Raw genomic sequence first — 18,361 nt, 5'->3', positions numbered from 1 at the left:
GCTATTTGTAAGGCTTCCTCAGACAATCGTTTTGCCTTTTGTCATTTCTTTTCCTTAGGGATGGTCTTGATCCCGGCCTTCTGTACAGTGTCACAAACCTCCATCCATGGTTCTTCAGGCACTCTGTCTATCAGATCTAATCTCTTGAATCTATTCGTCACCTCCACTGTATAATCATAAGGGATTTGATTTAGGTCATACCTGAATTGTCTAGTGGTTTTCCCTACTTTCTTCAGTTTACATCTGAATTTGGCAATAATGAATTCATGGTCTGTGCCACAGTCAGCTCCCTGTTTGATATCAATGAAAGATAAATTCATAGCTTGATATCTTTTGGCCTCCCATATAATATGATTTGGGGCTGTAGATACATGAAAGAGTCTGTTCATATTATACCTTAGGGATTGGTTCTCCCTACCCTATTTTGTTTCATTCTTCTCAGAACCAAGGTAACTTTTTTTGTAGTCTCCTGAGAATGTGGATAAAAGTGAGTTTACTTCTTCTTTACCCTTAGCCTAAGAGTATGGTCCCTTGAGTTTTGATGTCTATTTTCCTGAGCTAGTTTTGCTAAATTAAAGTTAGAATTTGCCTAGGTTTACAAATGCCCACCAGAAAAAGAAAGCTGCTGGACTTCTCTCATGGTCCAGTGGTTAAGACTCCATTTTTCCAATGCAGGGGTGCGGGTTTGATCCCTAGTTGGCGAACTAAGATCCCGCATGCTGCACAGCATGGCCAATAGATGAATAAATAAATTTTTTAAATGGCTTTAAATCTCCATTTACTTCTTTGGGACCTCACTTTTCCTTAGATATTTCTTGGTAATTGCTTTACTAGTCAGTTGCTTTTGGAATTAAAAAAAATGTTATCCAACATTTTTGCTTGTTTTAAGTAGGTTTGACATATAAAATGTGTTGTGTTGGTTTAACATATATAATATGCCCTGTTTTCAGGAGCAGAATTCTTGATTTCTATTGCATTGTGATAGAACAGTTCTTTAAAGATTTTTCTTATGTTCATGACTTTTCATTATGAGAGTCCCTAAGCCATTGTGACTATATTGATAGCATTAGTAAAATATGGTAAGATCTTCCTTATATGTTTTATGGAAGCATACTAATATTCCTTTTTTTTTTTTCAGGCTAAAGACGTGATTATCAAAGTTGCACAACGTGATCCTAGAAATATTTTCACTCAGTTTTATATATTCAAGATTTCAGTCGTGGAGGGCAACTCTGGCAGAGGTATAAATGTTAGTTATAAGTTATATTTGTCTATTAACACAAAGAATAATCATCTTTGACCATAAAAGAAAAAAGTAGTCTAGAAGACAATGGAGTTGGAGATATATATATATATATATATATATATATATATATATACACACACACACATACCTATATATATATATATATATATGTATATATATGCTACCTTCCCTATGTAAAGATGATACAACCATGCAACAAGAAACTATGGAAGGTTGCATAAAAATAAAAGCAAAAGGATTTGGCAAATCTAATACAGTTATGTAAAGTTTAAAAATAAAATAAAATTAAAAAAAAAAAAATAAAAAATAAAAGCAAAAGGTCTACCTACTGAAGGAATAGGAACTAGGCAGATGTCGTATAAGAATTGGGGGAAGTCTTGTCACTGTGGACTTTTTTATACTTTGTCATTTGAAACAGCCTATTAAAAATTAACCTTAAAAAGCTGGGGGCAGGGAGAAATTATAATTCAGTCAGTTAAGAATTTGTCTTTAGAAAATGGAAGTCTCCAGGATACCTTTTAATTGTTTTCAATTAGCCTGGGAGGTTATAGTGAGATATTTGGCCCTGAAAATGGAATTTCTCTCCACAAAGTTGACAGTGTTAAAATTGCTAACATGAACCTTATCCCATTAGTGCTTTGTCCTTTCTATTAAGTTAAGCATAGTTTCCTTGCTAGGTGTCTGCACACATGGGTATCTTGACTTGGTTATCGGTTTCCCTATGCTGTGATATTATTCCTGCTCAACTCTGGATGACTGAGCAAATCCTGGAGCAATGTGAACTCCAGACTGGTTGCCCTTTGTTAAGGGTACAAGGAGAGAAATTGAGAAACTTGAGTTAATGGGTTCAGACAGAATTTATACTAATCCAGTTAAGCAACTATTTATGAATACTACTGTATGTGCTGGAGAAGGCGATGGCAGCCCACTCCAGTACTCTTGCCTGGAGAATCCCATGGATGGAGGAGCCTGGTGGGCTGCAGTCCGTGGGATTGCGAAGAGTCAGACACGACTGAGCGACTTCACTTTCACTTTTCACTTTTCACTTTCATGCCTTGGAGAAGGAAATGGCAACCCACTCCAGTGTTCTTGCTTGGAGAATCCCAGGGACAGGGGAGCCTTGGAGTGGACGTCATTATTCACTCTAAGAAAAAGATATTTTTTCTTTGAAAAAGAAGTGTTCTAGGGTAGTAAAGTATACCTGTATATTAATTAAGGAATAACAAATTGGAATCAGCTCTTTATCAAGGTTAATATTGCTGTCAATGTCTATTATTAAGGTTTTTATTAGAGACTTCTGGGCATTTATTTTTCTTGATATATTATGCTGAAGTATAGAAGAACTTGAAACATGTGTCAGCAGAAGTAGCAAAAAAAATAACCCCACAAAACCAGATTTCCAATTAAACTTTTTCTTTTAACATTCTATTAAAATTATTTTACTTTTTAAGCATAACATAAGCTCAGTCTTTTTATTTCTTCCCCATTTATCTGTGATCACTTTTAGTCATACATACATACTTACTGAAGATACATACAATAAAATTTATTATTGCCTAAGTGTACGATTTTATGAGATTTATTTATATTAGTAACTCTGTTAATTTTGACAATTGCATACACTCATGTAACCAGCACCACAATCACGATATAGAACAAAAAATTAACTTCATGCCCCTTTGTTGTCTCTCCTTCCCACTACTTCTAGCCGTGATTCCTACTAATCTCATTTCTCTCTATAATTTTACCTTTTCCAGAATGTCATATAAATGAATTCATATAGTATGAAGCTTTTTTTCTTTCACTTAGTATAATGCATTTGAAACTCATTCATACTGTTGTGTGTGCCTTTGAAACTCATTCATACTGATATAGTTTGTTACTTTTTTTAATTCATATAGTATTTCATAAGTATGAATGAATTTTATACATTATACATTTGCAATTTATACATTTACCAGTTGAAGGATATTCAAATGTTTTCCAGTGTTGGTGATTATGAATAAAGGTGTGATAAACATCTATTTACAGATTTTGTGCGATGACAAGATTTCACTTCTCTAGGGTAAATATTGAGGGATATGTTTGCTGGGTCATATGATAAGTATATGTTTGTTAGAAACTGCCAAGCTCTTTTCTAAAATGGCTCTAGAGTTTTATGCTCTAACTAGCTGTATGTTAAAGTTCCAGTTGATCTGCATCCTTATAAGCACTTGCAATTGTCCACTGGAAAATTTAGTCATTCTAATTAGCAGGTTGAGATATCATGATAAGGTTATAATTAGTATTTCCACAATATCTAATATTTGACATCCATACATCTTGTTTGATGGAGTGTTTGTACAAATCTTTTGCCCAGTTTTATATAAGGAGCTTTTGTATTCTTATTGAATTTTGAGAGTTCTTTATATATTTTAAATACAAGTTATTTATCAGATATGTGTTTTATAAATTTTTTCTTTTTATTTTCTTAGTGTATTTCATGACAAGTTTGATGAAGTTGAATTTATATTTTTTCTTCTTTTATGGATCTTTTTGGTATTGTAACTAAGAAATCGTTACTTAATCCATGATCACAAAAAGTTTTCCCTATGTTTTCTTCAAGAAATTTTGTGGTTTTAGGTTTAAAGTTTATGGTTAGTTCTGTGATCCATTTTGCATTTTTTTGACTTAAGGTGTGGATTGAAGTTCCTTTATTGGCACATGGCTACCTAATTATTCCAGTTTCATTTATTTATACGTTCTGTCCTTTCCCAACTGAATTTCCTTTGCACCTTTAATGAAAATCAGCTGTGTATGGGTTCGTTTGTGGACTCTTCATTGTGTTCCACCGATCTATTTATCTTTACACCATTCCGACACTGTCTTGATTAATGTAACTATATAGTAAATTTGAAATCAGGTGTATTGGCCCTCCAACTTTATTCTTCTCATTCAAATTGTTTGGGTTAAGTCTTTGTACATCTCTGTGAATTTTAGAATCAGTTTTTTCAATTTCTACAAAAGTAAATATTGATTGAGATTCCATTGAATGTATATATACATCAGTATGGAGAGAATCAACATCTTCCAATCTGTGAAATGGAGTTATATACCTCCATTTGTTTAGTTCTTTAATTTCTCTCAGAGATTGTTTCTATCTTTTATCATATCAGTCTTACTCATCTTTTGTCAGATTTATCCTTAAGTATACTGTATATTTTATGCTATTTCAAATGGCATTTTTTAAAAATCTTGGAGTTTCTGATTGTTCATTGCTAGTATGTAGAAATACAAATGATTTTTGTATATTGATCTTGTATCCTAAAGATTTCTAAATTCACTTATTGCTTCCAGTAGCTTCCTTGTAGATGTAATGTTATCTACAAATAAAGACAATTTTACTACTTTCTGCCCAATATGGGTGCAGTTTTTTTCATGTGTTATTGTACTTGTTAGAATCTCTAGCACAGTGTTGAGTAAAATTGGTAAAGAGCAGACATCCTTGACTTTTTCCTGATTTTAGAGGGAAACCATCCAATTTTCAATCATTAAGTATGATGTTAGCTATAGGTTTTTCATAGATATTTTTTATCAGATTGAGGAAGTTCCCTTCTGTTTGCAGTTTCCTAGATGTTTTTTATCAGAAATGGATGTTGAATTTGGTCATGATTTTTTTTACATCTATTGAAATGATCAAGTTAAAAAAATTTTATTGGAGTACACTTTAATAGTAATTAAACTAAAGTATTAATGCAATATTGTATTAGTTTCAGGTGTACAACCAAGATAGTCTGTTATACATATACATATGTTGACTCTTTCTTAGATTCTTTACCAATATAGGCCATTTCAGAGTATTGAGTAGAGTTCCCTGTTCTATACAGTAGGTCTCTATTAGTTATTGCTTTTATATACAGTAGTGTGTATATGTCAGTACCAATCTTTTGTCTCTCCTTCCCCTTACACCCTAGTAGTCATAAGTTTCTTTTCTACATCTGTAACTCTGTTATTTTGCAGATAAGTTCACCTGTACCCATTTTAAATTTTTTTTACCCTTTTTTTAGATTCCACATGTAGGTGTTATCATGATACTTGTCTTTGTCTGGCTTTCTTCACTCAGTATGACAATCCCTAGGTCCATCTGTGTTGCTGCAAGTGGCATTATTTCACTCTTTTTAGTGGCTGAGTAATATTCCGTCATATATTTATACCACATCTTCTTTATCTATTACTCTGTAGATGGGCATTTAGGTCACTTCCATGTCCTGAGTATTGTAAATAATGGTGCAGTGAATGGTCATGTATCTTTTTGAATTACGGTTTTCTCTGGAGAGATGCCCAGGAGTGGGATTGCTGGATTATATTGTAGCTCTGTTATTAATTTTTTAAGGAACGTCCATACTGTTCTCCATAGTGTCTATACCAGTTTACATTCCCACCAGCACTGCAGGAGGATTCCCTTTTCTCCAAGGCCTCTCCAGCATTTATTGATGATGGCCCTGCTAACTGGTATGAGGTGCTATCTCATTGTAGTTTTGATATGCATTTCTTTAATAATTAATGATGTTGAGCATCTTTTCATATGCTTTTTGGCCGTCTGTATGTCTTCTTTGAAGAAATATCTGTTTAGATCTTCGTCTCCTCTTTGATTGGGTTGTTTTTTGACGTTAAGCTTCATGGGCTGTTTGTGTATTTTTGGAAAGATTAATCCGTACTGGCACAAAAACAAATACAGATCAATGGAACAGGATAGAAATTCCAGAGATAAACCCACACACCTAATCTGTTGCAAAGGAGGCAAGAATATACAATGGAGAAAAGATAGTCTCTTAAATAAGTGATGCTGAGAAAACTGGGCAGCTTCATATAAAAGAATGAAATTAGAACACTCCATAACACCATCCGCAAAACTAAACTCAAAATGGATTAAAGACCTAAATGTATGAGGCCGGATACTATAAAACTCTTAGAGGAAAATGTAAGCAGAACACTCTGTGATGCAAATCACAGCAAGATCTTTTTCAGTCTACATCCTTGAGTGATGAAAATAAAAGCAAAAATTAACAAATGGGACTGAATCAAACATAAAAGCTTTTGCACAGCAAAGGAAACCATAACCAAAATGAAAAGTCAACCCTCAGAATGGAAGAAAATATTTGCAAACGAAATGATCAATTTTTTGACGTTTTTTTAGTATGGTGAGTTATATTGATTTTCCAACTGTTGAACCAATGCTGCCTTCCTGGAATAAGCTCCACTTGGTCTTGATGTGTTCTTTTTAAATATAATGTTAGATTTGATTTGCTAATAGTTTTTTTAAGAATATTTGTGCCTGTGTCCATGGTCACAGATATTGGTCTCTGTTTTTCTTTTCCTGTTAGGGTAATGCTTATTGCATAGAATGAATTGGAAAATACACTTCCTTTTTACATCTTCTAGTAGAGTTTTTGTTGCTCAATTGGTGTTATTTTTTTGTTAAATGTTTGGTAGAGTTCACCAGTGAAGTTATCTGGGGCTGGAATTTTCTTTATGAGAAAGCTTTTAATTATAAACTCAATTTCTTTAATAGATAATAGAATTCTTCAGGTTATCTATTATTTCCTGAGCTTTGGTAGTTTTATGTCTTTGAAGAAATTTATGTTTCATCTAAGTTGTTGAAATTATTGGCCTAAAATCTTTCATTATGTCATTCATATTATCCTTTTAACATCTGTAAATTCTAAAATGATGTCATATTTCTCATTCTTGATATCTGTAATTAGCATCTTCTCTCTTTTCCTGTCAGTGGCTGTAAGCTGATCAGTTTTATTGACCTCAAAGAACTAGCTTTTGGTTTCATTAATTTTTCTCTAGTTTTTCTGTTTTCTGTTTCATTTATTACTTTTCTGATCTTTATCACTTCCATTCTTCTACTTACTTTGAGTTTCATTGGCTATTTCTTTTCTAGTTTCCAAAGGTTGAAAGCTGAGGTTATTGATTTAGACCTTTATTCTGGTCTAATATAAACAGTTAATGCTATAAATTACCTTCTAAGTGCTGCCTTAGTGACAATCCACAAATTTTTATATATTGTGTTTTCATTTTAATTCAGTCATATTTTTCAATGTGACTTGACTCCAGTGAAAACCCATAGATTGTTTAGAAGTATGCTATTTATTTTACAAACATTTGTAGATTTCCAGAGAATTTTTTTCAGAGAACTTTTTATTAATTTAATTCTGTTTCAGTCTATGATCATAAGTTTGTATGAATCCTTTTAAATATGCTAAGGCTTGTTGTATGGACTAGAGTATTGTCTTTCTTGATAAATGTTCCCTGTATACCTGAGTGGAATGTGTATTTTGCTGATGTAAGGTCAAGTGTTCTATAAATGTCAATCAGGCCAGATAGATTAATACTGTTTAATATCCTATTTATAAATATTCTAAATATCCTAAATATAAATATTCTCTGTCTACCTGTCCTGTCAATTATTTGAGAGCCTTCATTGAAAACTTTGACTATAATTATGGATTTGTGCATTTCTCCTTGCAGTTCTGTAAGTTTTTCCTTCTGGTATTAGGTGCATAAACATTCAGGATTGTTATGTCATCATAATAAATTGATTCCTTTATCATCATGAAATAACCTTCTGGCACTAACTCTTTGCTCTGAAATCTGTTTTGTCCATTATTTTTTAAATTAGTTTTTATTGGAGTATAGTTGTTTTAAAGTATTATGTTAGTTTCTACTGTACTGCAAAGTGAATCAGCTATAAATATACACATATCCCCTCCTTTTTGTATTTCCTTCCCATTTAGGTCACCACAGAGCACTGAGTAGGGTTCCCTGAACTATACAATAGGCTCTCATTGCTTATCTATTGTATACATAGTATCAATAGTGTATATATGTCAATCCTAAGTTAGATCATCGAAAAAGCAAAAGAGTTCCAGAAAAACATCTACTTCTGCTTTATTGACTATGCCAAAGCCTTTGACTGTGTGGACCACAACAAACTCTGGAAAATTCTGAAAGAGATGGGAATACCAGACCACATTACCTGCCTCCTGAGAAATCTGTATGCAGGTCAGGAAGCAACAGTTAGAACTGAACATGGAACAACAGACTGGCTCCAGATAGGAAAAGGAGTACGTCAAGGCTGGATATTGTCACCCTGCTTATTTAACTTATACAGAGTACATCTTGAGAAACACTGGGCTGGATGAAGCACAAGCTGGAAGCAAGATTGCTGGGAGAAATATCAATAACCTCAGATATGTAGATGACACCACCCTTATGGCAGAAAGCAAAGAAGAACTGAAGAGCCTCTTGATGAAAGTGAAAGAAGAGAGTGAAAAAAGCTTAAAACTCAGCATTCAGAAAACTAAGATCATGGCATCTGGTCCCATCAATTAATGGCAAATAGATGGGGAAACAGTGGAAACAGTGACAGACTATTTTGGGGGGCTCCAAAATCACTGCAGATGTTGACTGCAGCCATGAAAGTAAAAGATGCTTGCTCCTTGGAAGAAAAGTTATGACCTAGATAGAATATTAAAAAGCAGAGAGATTACTTTGCCAACAAAGGTCCATCTAGTCAAGGCTATGGTTTTTCCAGTGGTCATGTATGGATGTGAGAGTTGGACCTTAAAGAAAGCTGAGTGCTGAAGAATCGATGCTTTTGAACTGTGGTGTTGGAGAAGACTCTTGAGAGTCCCTTGGACTGCAAGGAGATCCAACCAGTCCATCCTAAAGTAAATCAGTCTTGAATATTCATTGGAAGGACTGATGATGAAGCTGAAACTCCAATACTTTGACCACCTGATGCAAAGAACTGACTCATTTGAAAAGACCCTGTTGCTGAGAAAGAGTGAAGGCGGGAGGAGGAGGGGACGACAGAGGATGAGATGGTTGGATGGCATCAGCAACTTAATGGACATGAGTTTGAGTAAACTCTGGGAGTTGGTGATGGACAGGAAGGCCTGGAGTGCTGTAGTCCATGGGGTTGCAAAGAGTCAGACATGACTGAGCAACTGAACTGAACTGAACTGTCAATCCCGATTTCTCATTTCATACAACCCCCCACTTTGCTACCTTGGTGTTTATTTTTTTGTTCTCTGCATCTCTGTCTCTACTTCTGTTTTGCAAATAAGAACATCTATATAATTTTTCTAGATTCCACATATATTCAGTAATATACAATTGTTTTTCTCTTTCTGAATTACTTCACTAATATGACAGTCTCAAGGTCCATCCACATCTCTACAAATGACCCAATTTCATTCTTTTTTATGGCTGACTAATATTTGATAGTCTATATATACCAAATCTCTTTATCCATTCCTCTGTTGATGGACATTTAGGTTGCTTCCATGTCCTGACTGTTGTAAATTGTGCTGCAGTGAATATTGGGGTGCATGTATCTTTTTGAATTATGGTTTTCTCTGGGTATGTGCCCAGTAGTGGAATTGCTGGGTCATATGGTAGTTTTTAGTTTTTTAAGGAACCTCCATACTGTTCTCCATAGTGGCTGTGTCAATTTGCATTCCTACCAACAATGCAAGAGGATTCCCCTTTCTCAAGAGGCAGGTCAGGTGGTCTGGTATTCCTATCTGTTTCAGAATTTTCCACAGTTTATTGTGATCCACAGAGTCAAAGGCTTTGGCATAGTCAATAAAGCAGAAATAGATATTTTTCTGGAATTCTCTTGCTTTTTTGATGATCCAGCGGATGTTGGCAATTTGATCTCTGGTTCCTTTGCCTTTTCTAAATCCAGCTTGAACATCTGGAAGTTCATGGATAACATATTGTGGAAGCATGACTTGGGGAATTTTGAGCATTACTTTGCTAGCATGTGAGATGAGTGCAGTTCTGTTCTTTTAAGTTTAATAAGGTCCTATCTGTTCATTTTTTTTTTTTTAATTCTAGGAAGTGGTTCAAAAAAGACCCTGCTGTGATTTATGAGTGTTCTGTTTCTGTTTTCCTCTAAGAGGTTTATAGTGTCTAGTCTTACATTTAGGTCTTTAATCCATTTTGAGTTTATTTCTGTGCATTGTATTAGGAAGTGTTCTATTTCATTCTTTTACACATAGCTGTCCAGTTTTCCCAGCACCACTTATTGAAGAGGCTATCTTTTCTCCACTGGATATTCTTGCTTCCTGTATCACAGATTAGGTGGCCATAAGTGCATGGATTTATCTCTGGACTTTGTATCCTGTTCCATTGCTGTACATTTCTGTTTTGTGCCAGTACCATACTGTCTTGATGACTGTAGCTTTGTAACATAATCTGACATCAGGGAATCTGATCTCTCCAGCTTCAGTTTTCATTCTCAAGATTGCATTGGCTATTCAGGGTCTTTTCTGTTTCCATACAAACTGTAAAATTTTCTTACCTAGTCCTGTGGAAAATGTTGTAATTTGATAGCGATTGCATTGAATCTGTAGATTGCTTTGGGTAGTATAGTCATTTTCACAATATTGATTCTTCTGATCAAAGAACATGATATATCTCTTTTATCTGTTTGTATCATCTTTGATTTCTTTCAGCAATATCTTACAGTTTTCTGTGTACAGGTCTTTTGCTTCCTTAGGTAGATTTATTCTTAGGTTATTTTATTCTTTTTGTTGCAATGATAAATGGGATTATTTCCTTCATTTCTCTTTCTGATCTTTCATTGTTAGTGTTTAGGAATGCAAGAGATTTCTCTGTTAATTTTGTATCATACAGCTTTACTAAATTCATTGATTTGCTCTAGTAGTTTTCTGGTGGTATATTTAGGGTTTTCTATGTATAGTATCAGGTCATCTGCAAACAGTAAATGTTTTACTTCTGTTCCAATTTGTTCTTCTTTTATTTCCTTGTTCTCGGATTGCTGTATCTAGGACTTCCGTGACTATGTTGAATAACAGTGGTGAGATTGTACACCTTTGTCTTGTTCCTGATCTTAGAGGAAATCTTTTCAGTTTTTCACTATTGAGAATAATGTTTGCTGTGGGTTTGTTGTATATACCCTTTATTATGTTGTGGTAGGTTCCCTCTATGCCCACTTTCTGGAGAATTTTTATCATAAATTGGTATTGAATTTTGATGAAAGCTTTTTCTTCATCTCTTGTGGTGATCATATGATTTTTATTCTTCAATTTGTTAATATGGTGTATCACATTGATTGTTTTGTATATATTTAAGAATCCTTGCCTCCCAGGGATAAATCCCACTTGATCGTGGTGTATGATCCTTTTAGTGTGTTGTCACATTTGGTTTGCTAGTACTTTGTTGAGAACTTCTGAATTTATGTTTACCTGTTTTGTGTGATATTAATATAACCACTCCAGCTTTCTTTTGATAACCTCTGCCAGAGTGTATATTATCCTATCATTGTCTTTTAACCAGTTTTGGCTTTATTTTTAAAGTATGTTTTTTGTTAGTTGCATATAGCTAAAAGTCGCTTTCTTTAATTCAGCCTGTCTCTGTCTTTTAAATGGATCATCTAGACCATTTATATTTTAACGTGATTGTTGATATGGCTAGGTTTAAATTTAGCATCTTGTTATTTGTCTTCTGTTTGTCTTTTCTGGTCTTTGTTGCCATTTTTCTTTTTTCTGCTTTCTTTTGGGTTAATTCAGTGTTTTATCATTATGTTTATCTCATTCTTTGGCTTATTAGCTATAACTTTTTCTTTTGTTATTTTAGTTGTTACTTAAGGTCTATAGTACATATATTTAACTTACCATGGTATACCTTTAAGGCATATAATGAAATTTAATATAATTTTTTTTACTCTGTTCTGTATTATATGTACCAAATTATATTTATCCCATTCATTATTGATTAAATTTAGGATATTTTACTCTTATAAAAAATTGCTGTCTGAATATATTTGTATGTTTTTATTCACTTTTGCAGGTATATCCATGGAATAAATTCAAAGAGGTGAACTGCTCAGTTGGGCATTTTTCTGACTTTCAAGTCTTCCTTAACAATTTAGCTATTTAGGTGACTTTTGAAAATTAATAAGATATTAGTGCTCTTAAAATGAATTCCAAAGTCATTGTGGTATAATAACCATATAGCTATTATCTTTGATAAGAGTATCTCATGTTTAATTGTCTCCTTGTTTTTCAGCTTTGCAGGCAATTTTCAGTTTGGAGTATTTATTAACGACTGAAGAGCAACATGAGAATAATGTATCTACAAAGAGAAGCTCAGGTGTCATGCTTTTCTGTTTGGCTGCCCAGTTTGCTTTAGAGGTAATTCTTATGTACCCACTTATGAGATTTTTACCTCTTTTCCATTTTCAGAGACTATTATGATAGAATCATCATCAGTTAGGCACAGGAGAGGCTTTTCTTTACCATCTATTTTGCCTCATTATTTTCGCACCAAATTTGGTTGTAGAATTGCTTTATTTCTCTTCATCTTTTTATGATTTAAAGTAAATAAAACAAAGTGAAGTTAGATATTTGTTCTTAAAACAATAGAAAAATACACGTAGCAAAACATTAACTTTTAATAGAAACTTGAGATTTAAAATGCTATACTATGCAAAAAAAAAGTTATTTATTTGGAGACATATCTATCTCATTGGTTTGCAAAAAAAAAGTTTGAACCTTAATGGACCTTTCTAGTTGATAACCAAAAAACAACTTTAGTTTGGAAGCAATAATAACTTGTACCTCCTTTTTTTATTGGCAAAATTCTGGTCTTAGTAAATATATAGGATTAGGAAAAGCATTGTAACAACTGTCAAGTATATTATTAACAATATACAATCTGGCCACAGGTGTCTCTTCTACTTTATCTCATATTACTCCCCTGTATCATCATCATAGTGATATAAGCCACTATTACCTTAGGCACAGGGTCTAGAATAGCGGACACATAAGACTTCTGTAACTCCAAGCACATTCAATGTTTCTCAAACAGGCCAATCGCATTCCTTTTTCCCTGTCTTATTTACACCATTCTATCTTTTAAGAAATGTTCTTATTTAAATGTTACCTTAAGATTTTTTTCCACTGTACAGACTTCCCAAATCAATTCTAGTTCTCAGTGCTCTCCTCCTACTCTGAATTGCAGTCATTTTTAATGTGTATACCACTTATTTGGTCTGTATTTTATATACTGCCTTATATTGCTAATGCATGGATTGTCTGTCCAACTTGACTTACAAGACCCTTGAGTGTTGAGGTCCTTTAATGGACCAGAACCTGGTGGTCTGGAGTTGACGATAAGAAAGTAAAAGAGAAAGAGAGGCTGATATTCCCTGGTTTGCGCAGAAAACCAGTGAAGTCCTTGACACAGGGCTTGCGTTGCTCACGAAGGCACTGGGCGCCCTCTCCAGGGGGTGAAGGCACAGTGCGCCTTCTTGAGAGGGTCTTAGAAGCCTGGGCAGGAGAGTGAGCATGACGAGTTTCTGTGCTCCAGAGAATTAGCCAGAGAGAGAGAGAAAGAGAAAGACACAGGGACCCAAGCTCTGATGGAGCAAAGGTGTTTTATTCAACATAGTGTGGGTATATATAGTGTCTTACAAGGTAGCTTTGTTTAGCAAAGATAAAGATCAAAAGTCCAGACTTAAAAACTATCAAGGAAACATAAGGCAATCTATATCAAAGAGAGAGGGTTGTAAATAATCCCTTTTACCCTATGGTTCATAAAAAGGAAGAGGGTCATAAATAGTTACTTATTATCGTATGGAAAAACGAACGAAGGAAATGCATGCATTCCTCAGCCCTGGGAGCAGTTTGCCACCCTTCTTAATTCCTGAATATTTGGGAATTAATAAGGAACAGAGGATTCATGACAGATCCAAAACAGCACACAGGAAGCCTCCTGTTAAATGCTTTCTGACACTTGAGGACCATATTTCTAGTACCCAGTCCAGTATCTTGCTCAAAGTAATAGCTGAATATAGTTTTGAATAATATGTGTTTTGATGTTAATGAATAGGATAATAAAACTCCTGGAAGAGGAAAAATATTTGGCAGATGTGGATACAGGATGTGTTTGTGCAGAAAATGAGAGAAAAATCTGTAATGGGGAACCCAAAAGCAAATATATTTTTAAAGGAAGGTTTATATAGTTATATCTGATGGAAAGCAGAAGAAAGGTGGTGGAAGAATTATGGAACTATATTTCTGAAAAGCAAATAATTGTAATAGAAGAGAAAGAATCGGGGGGAAGAAACCCAAAGTAGTTTGAATTAGAAGATGGAAGGAAGTATGGATGAGCCAAGCCCAGGAAATTGAATATATTTCTACAAAAGAACAAGGGTGGAATCCAGTCTTCACTTAGTGTAATTGCTTTGCAAAAGGCATTTCAAGTGCTAATGAGACTATCATTCATTCAGCAGATATTTATTGAGTATCTACTATGTGCCTACCATTGTTCTGGGCTCTTGGTATAAATAAGTAAACAAAACATTGATATACCTTCTTGGAGCTAACATTCAAGCAGGAAGAAAGAAAATATTAATAAGCATAATAAATAAGAAATGACATAATATGTTAGAAGTTGATAGCAATATAGAAAAAATAGAGCAGTCTTAATAGAGCAGATCAGGGATGGGAATGGGCTGAAATTGGTGTGAGTTATTTTTTTCAAATAGAATGATGAGGGTAGGTCTCATCAAGAAGATGACATTGTACGAAGACTTGAAATTGGTGAGGGAGTTAGCCCTGTAGATATATGGGGGAAGTGAAGAGGAACAGTATTCCAGGCAGAGGTAACACCAATTCAAAGCCTGTAAGGTAGGTACCAGGAGTAGCAAGGAAGCCAGTATGGCTAGAGTGAATAAAGGGTGGGATTAATGAAAGATCAAGTCAGAGAGGTAATAGAGAGTCTGGATTATATAGATCCTTATAGACTAGTGAAAGTACTTTGACTTTTACTCTGAATGACATTGGAGTGTCGTGACATGATTTGACTTTTATTTAACAGAAATACTCTTGGGTGTATACTGAGAATAGGCCAGAAAAGAAGAGCCAAGGTGGAAGCAAGGATACCTATTAGGAAATTTTTAAAGTAATCCAGAGAAAAGATTAAGGTGACTCAGATAAGGGAGATAACAGTGGAGGTAAATGATAAGAGAATTTGCTGACAGATGAAGGGTATAAGAGAAAGAGACTGGGTCATCAAAAGGAGTTGCCATCAACTGAACTAGGAGAAGCTGCGAATAGAGCAGAGTTGGGAGGACAGTTAGGAGTGCAATTTGGACATGATGCATTTGAGATGTCTGTTAGACCATCCAAAGGGAGATCCAAGTAGTCAGTTGATACAGCTCTGGAGTTCTGAAAGAGGTCTGGGCTGAAGAGAAAGGTTTACTGCTGCTGCTGCTAAGTCACTTCAGTCGTGTCCGACTCTGTGCGACCCCATAGACGGCAGCCCACCAGGCTCCTCCGTCCCTGGGATTCTCCAGGCAAGAACACTGGAGTGGGTTGCCATTTCCTTCTCCAATGCATGAAAGTGAAAAGTGAAAGCAAAGTCGCTCAGTAGTGTCTGACCCTTAGCATGGACTGCAGCCTAGCAGGCTCCTCCATCCATGGCATTTTCCAGGCAAGAGTACTGGAGTGGGGTGCCATTGCCTTCTCCACATATATAGATGATATATAAAGCTATTAGACTGGGATACCATCACCAAGGAAGTGAGTATAAATGAAATAGAGAAGATGACCAGAAACTGAGCCTGGAGCTCTCAAATATTAATGGTTTGGAGAAAAGCAGAGGAACCAGTAACTGTTCAGAGGAACTGTGGTATTAGAGAAGACTCTTGAGAGTCCCTTGGACTGCAGGTAGATCCAACCAGTCCACCCTAAGGGAAGTCAGTCCTGAATATTCAGTGGAAGGACTGATGTTGAAGCTGAAGCTCCAGTACTTTGGCCACCTGATGTGAAGAACTGACTAATTTGAAAAGACCCTGATGCTGAGAAAGATTGAAGGCAGGAGGAGAAGGGGATGACAGAGGATGAGATGGTTGGATGGCATCACTGACTCAATGGACATGAGTTTGGGTAAACTCCGGGAGTTGGTGATAGACAGGGAGGCCTGGCGTTCTACAGTTCATGGGGTTGCAAAGAGTCGGACACTACTGAGTGACTGAACTGAACTGAGAGGAACCAATAAAAGGGTAATTAATGAAAGAGAACAATCCATGAGGTAGGAGAAAACAAGGATGGTGTGGTGTCTTAGAAGGCAGCTGTGTTTCAAGGAGGAAAGAGTGATTATGTTGATTGTTGCTGATATGTCAAATACGATGAGGACTGAGAATTGACCATTGGAATTTATAATATGTTGGTCGTTGGTGAGTTTGACGAGCAGTTTGGGTCGAGGTAGGACAAATGCCTGATTACAGTAGGCTCAAGAGAGAATTGAAGGAAAGAAATTGTATGCAATAAGTATAGACAATTCTGTAGAAACGTTTACTACAAAGGGAAGAAAGGAAGTTGGGCAAGAAAAATAAAAGAAGTTGGGTAGTAGTTGGTGAGAGAAGTAGGATAAAGAGGTTTGTTTATTTGCTTGAAATTGGATGAATGAGAATGCTTATATACTGATAGGAATGACCCAGTTAGAGAACAAAAGTTGGCAATGTTACAAAAATGAAAGTTGTTAGACTAATGTCATTAAACAGTAATGGACACAAGTGTGTAATTTTCTGGGTTGGCTCTAGGAAGAAAAGCTGGCTTAAAACTCAGCATTCAAAAAAAAAAGATTATGGCATCCAGTCCCATCACTTCATGACGGATAGAAGGGGAAAATGTAGAAATAGTGACAGATTTTATTTTCTTGGGCTCCAAAGAAACTGTGGACGCTAACTGCAGCCATGAAATTAAAAGACACTTTCTCTTTGGAAGAAGAGCTACGACAAACCTAGATTGTGTATTAAAAAGCAGAGACATCACTTTTCCAATGAAGGTCTATATACTCAAAGCTGTGGTTTTTCCAGTAGTCATGTATGGATGTAAGTTAGACCATAAAGAGTGCTGAGTGCCAAAGAATTGATGCTTTTATCTTGGGAGTCCCTTGGACTGCAAGAAGAACAAACCAGTCAATCCTAAAGGAAATCAACCCTGAATATTCATTGGAAGGACTGATGCTGAACTCCAGTACTTTGGCCACCTAATGTGAAGAGCCAGCTGATTGGAAAAGACTGATGCTGGGAAAGATTGAAGGCAAAAGGAGAAGTGGGGAGTCAGAGCATGAAGTGATTAGAGAGCATCACCAACTCGATGAACATGAGTTTGAGCAAATTCGGGGAGGTAGTGAAGGACAGGGAAGCCTGGCTTGCTGCAGTCCATGGGGTTGCAAAGAATTGGACATGACTTAGCAACTGAACAACAACAAGTAGGAAGAAACGTGGACAGTTAATTTATGATAACAATTGAGAAGGCAGAGTATGTGGGTGTGGTTCCTGGTGTGTGAGTAGATGTGGTAGTGGGAATCTGTAGAACTTCTTTTCCTAACTGCTTCACTTTTCTCAATGAAGTGGGAAACAAGGTCATCACCCGAGAGTAAGAATAGGAGAGGAGGTGTTTGAGAAAAGAGGACAAGATGTCAACTGATCATCCAGAAAATCAGAAAAGTGAATGGCAAGGGTATGTGGTATGCTTGCCTTGTAGCAGTAAGGTCCATTTGATGAAATTTTAAAATAAATAGTTGTACAGGTTTTTATCTGGCTAGTTTCAGCTGCATGTATACAGGCACAAAAGTGACTAGAAAGTTGAATTTAACCAGGCTTGGGTTTGCTGACATGACTTAGTGACTGAACAACAACATAGTTTTTCCAGATGAACACAACCAAGCAAAAGAGGGGCAGGAAAATCAAGAAAGAAGGAAATGGTTATAATGAATCCCCATGGAATTCAAACTAGATACAGAGGAGGACTTCAAAGAGATTAGGAATGGTGAAATGTTAGTAGTGTCAATGTATTGGTGATCTTAATGCAGTTGAAGGATTGCTGGAGTGATAAAAGGAGTGAATTAGAAAGGTTTGTTGTTTATAGTCAAAAAAGAGTTGTATCCAACTCTTGTGACCCCATGGACTGTAGCCCACCAGGTTCCTCTCACCATGGAACTTCCCAGGCAAGAATACTGGAGTGGGATCCTCCTGACCCAGGGATCAATCCTGTGTCTCCT

General features: G+C 35.6%; 1 protein-coding gene across 1 annotated transcript in view; it reads left to right on the top strand.

Moving 5' to 3' along the window:
• Positions 1-18,361, top strand: part of TEX11 (testis expressed 11) — a 211,524-nt gene that overhangs the window by 122,319 nt on the left and 70,844 nt on the right. Inside the window, exons 17-18 of the mRNA XM_025276046.2 lie at positions 1,139-1,241; positions 12,356-12,480. Of these exons, the coding sequence (XP_025131831.2) occupies positions 1,139-1,241; positions 12,356-12,480 (228 nt within the window). The remainder of the gene's footprint in view (positions 1-1,138; positions 1,242-12,355; positions 12,481-18,361) is intronic.

This window comes from Bubalus bubalis, chromosome X (genome assembly GCF_019923935.1).
Source record: "Bubalus bubalis isolate 160015118507 breed Murrah chromosome X, NDDB_SH_1, whole genome shotgun sequence".
Taxonomy (NCBI): Eukaryota; Metazoa; Chordata; class Mammalia; order Artiodactyla; family Bovidae; genus Bubalus; species Bubalus bubalis.
This window is presented reverse-complemented; position numbering and strand designations above follow the sequence as displayed.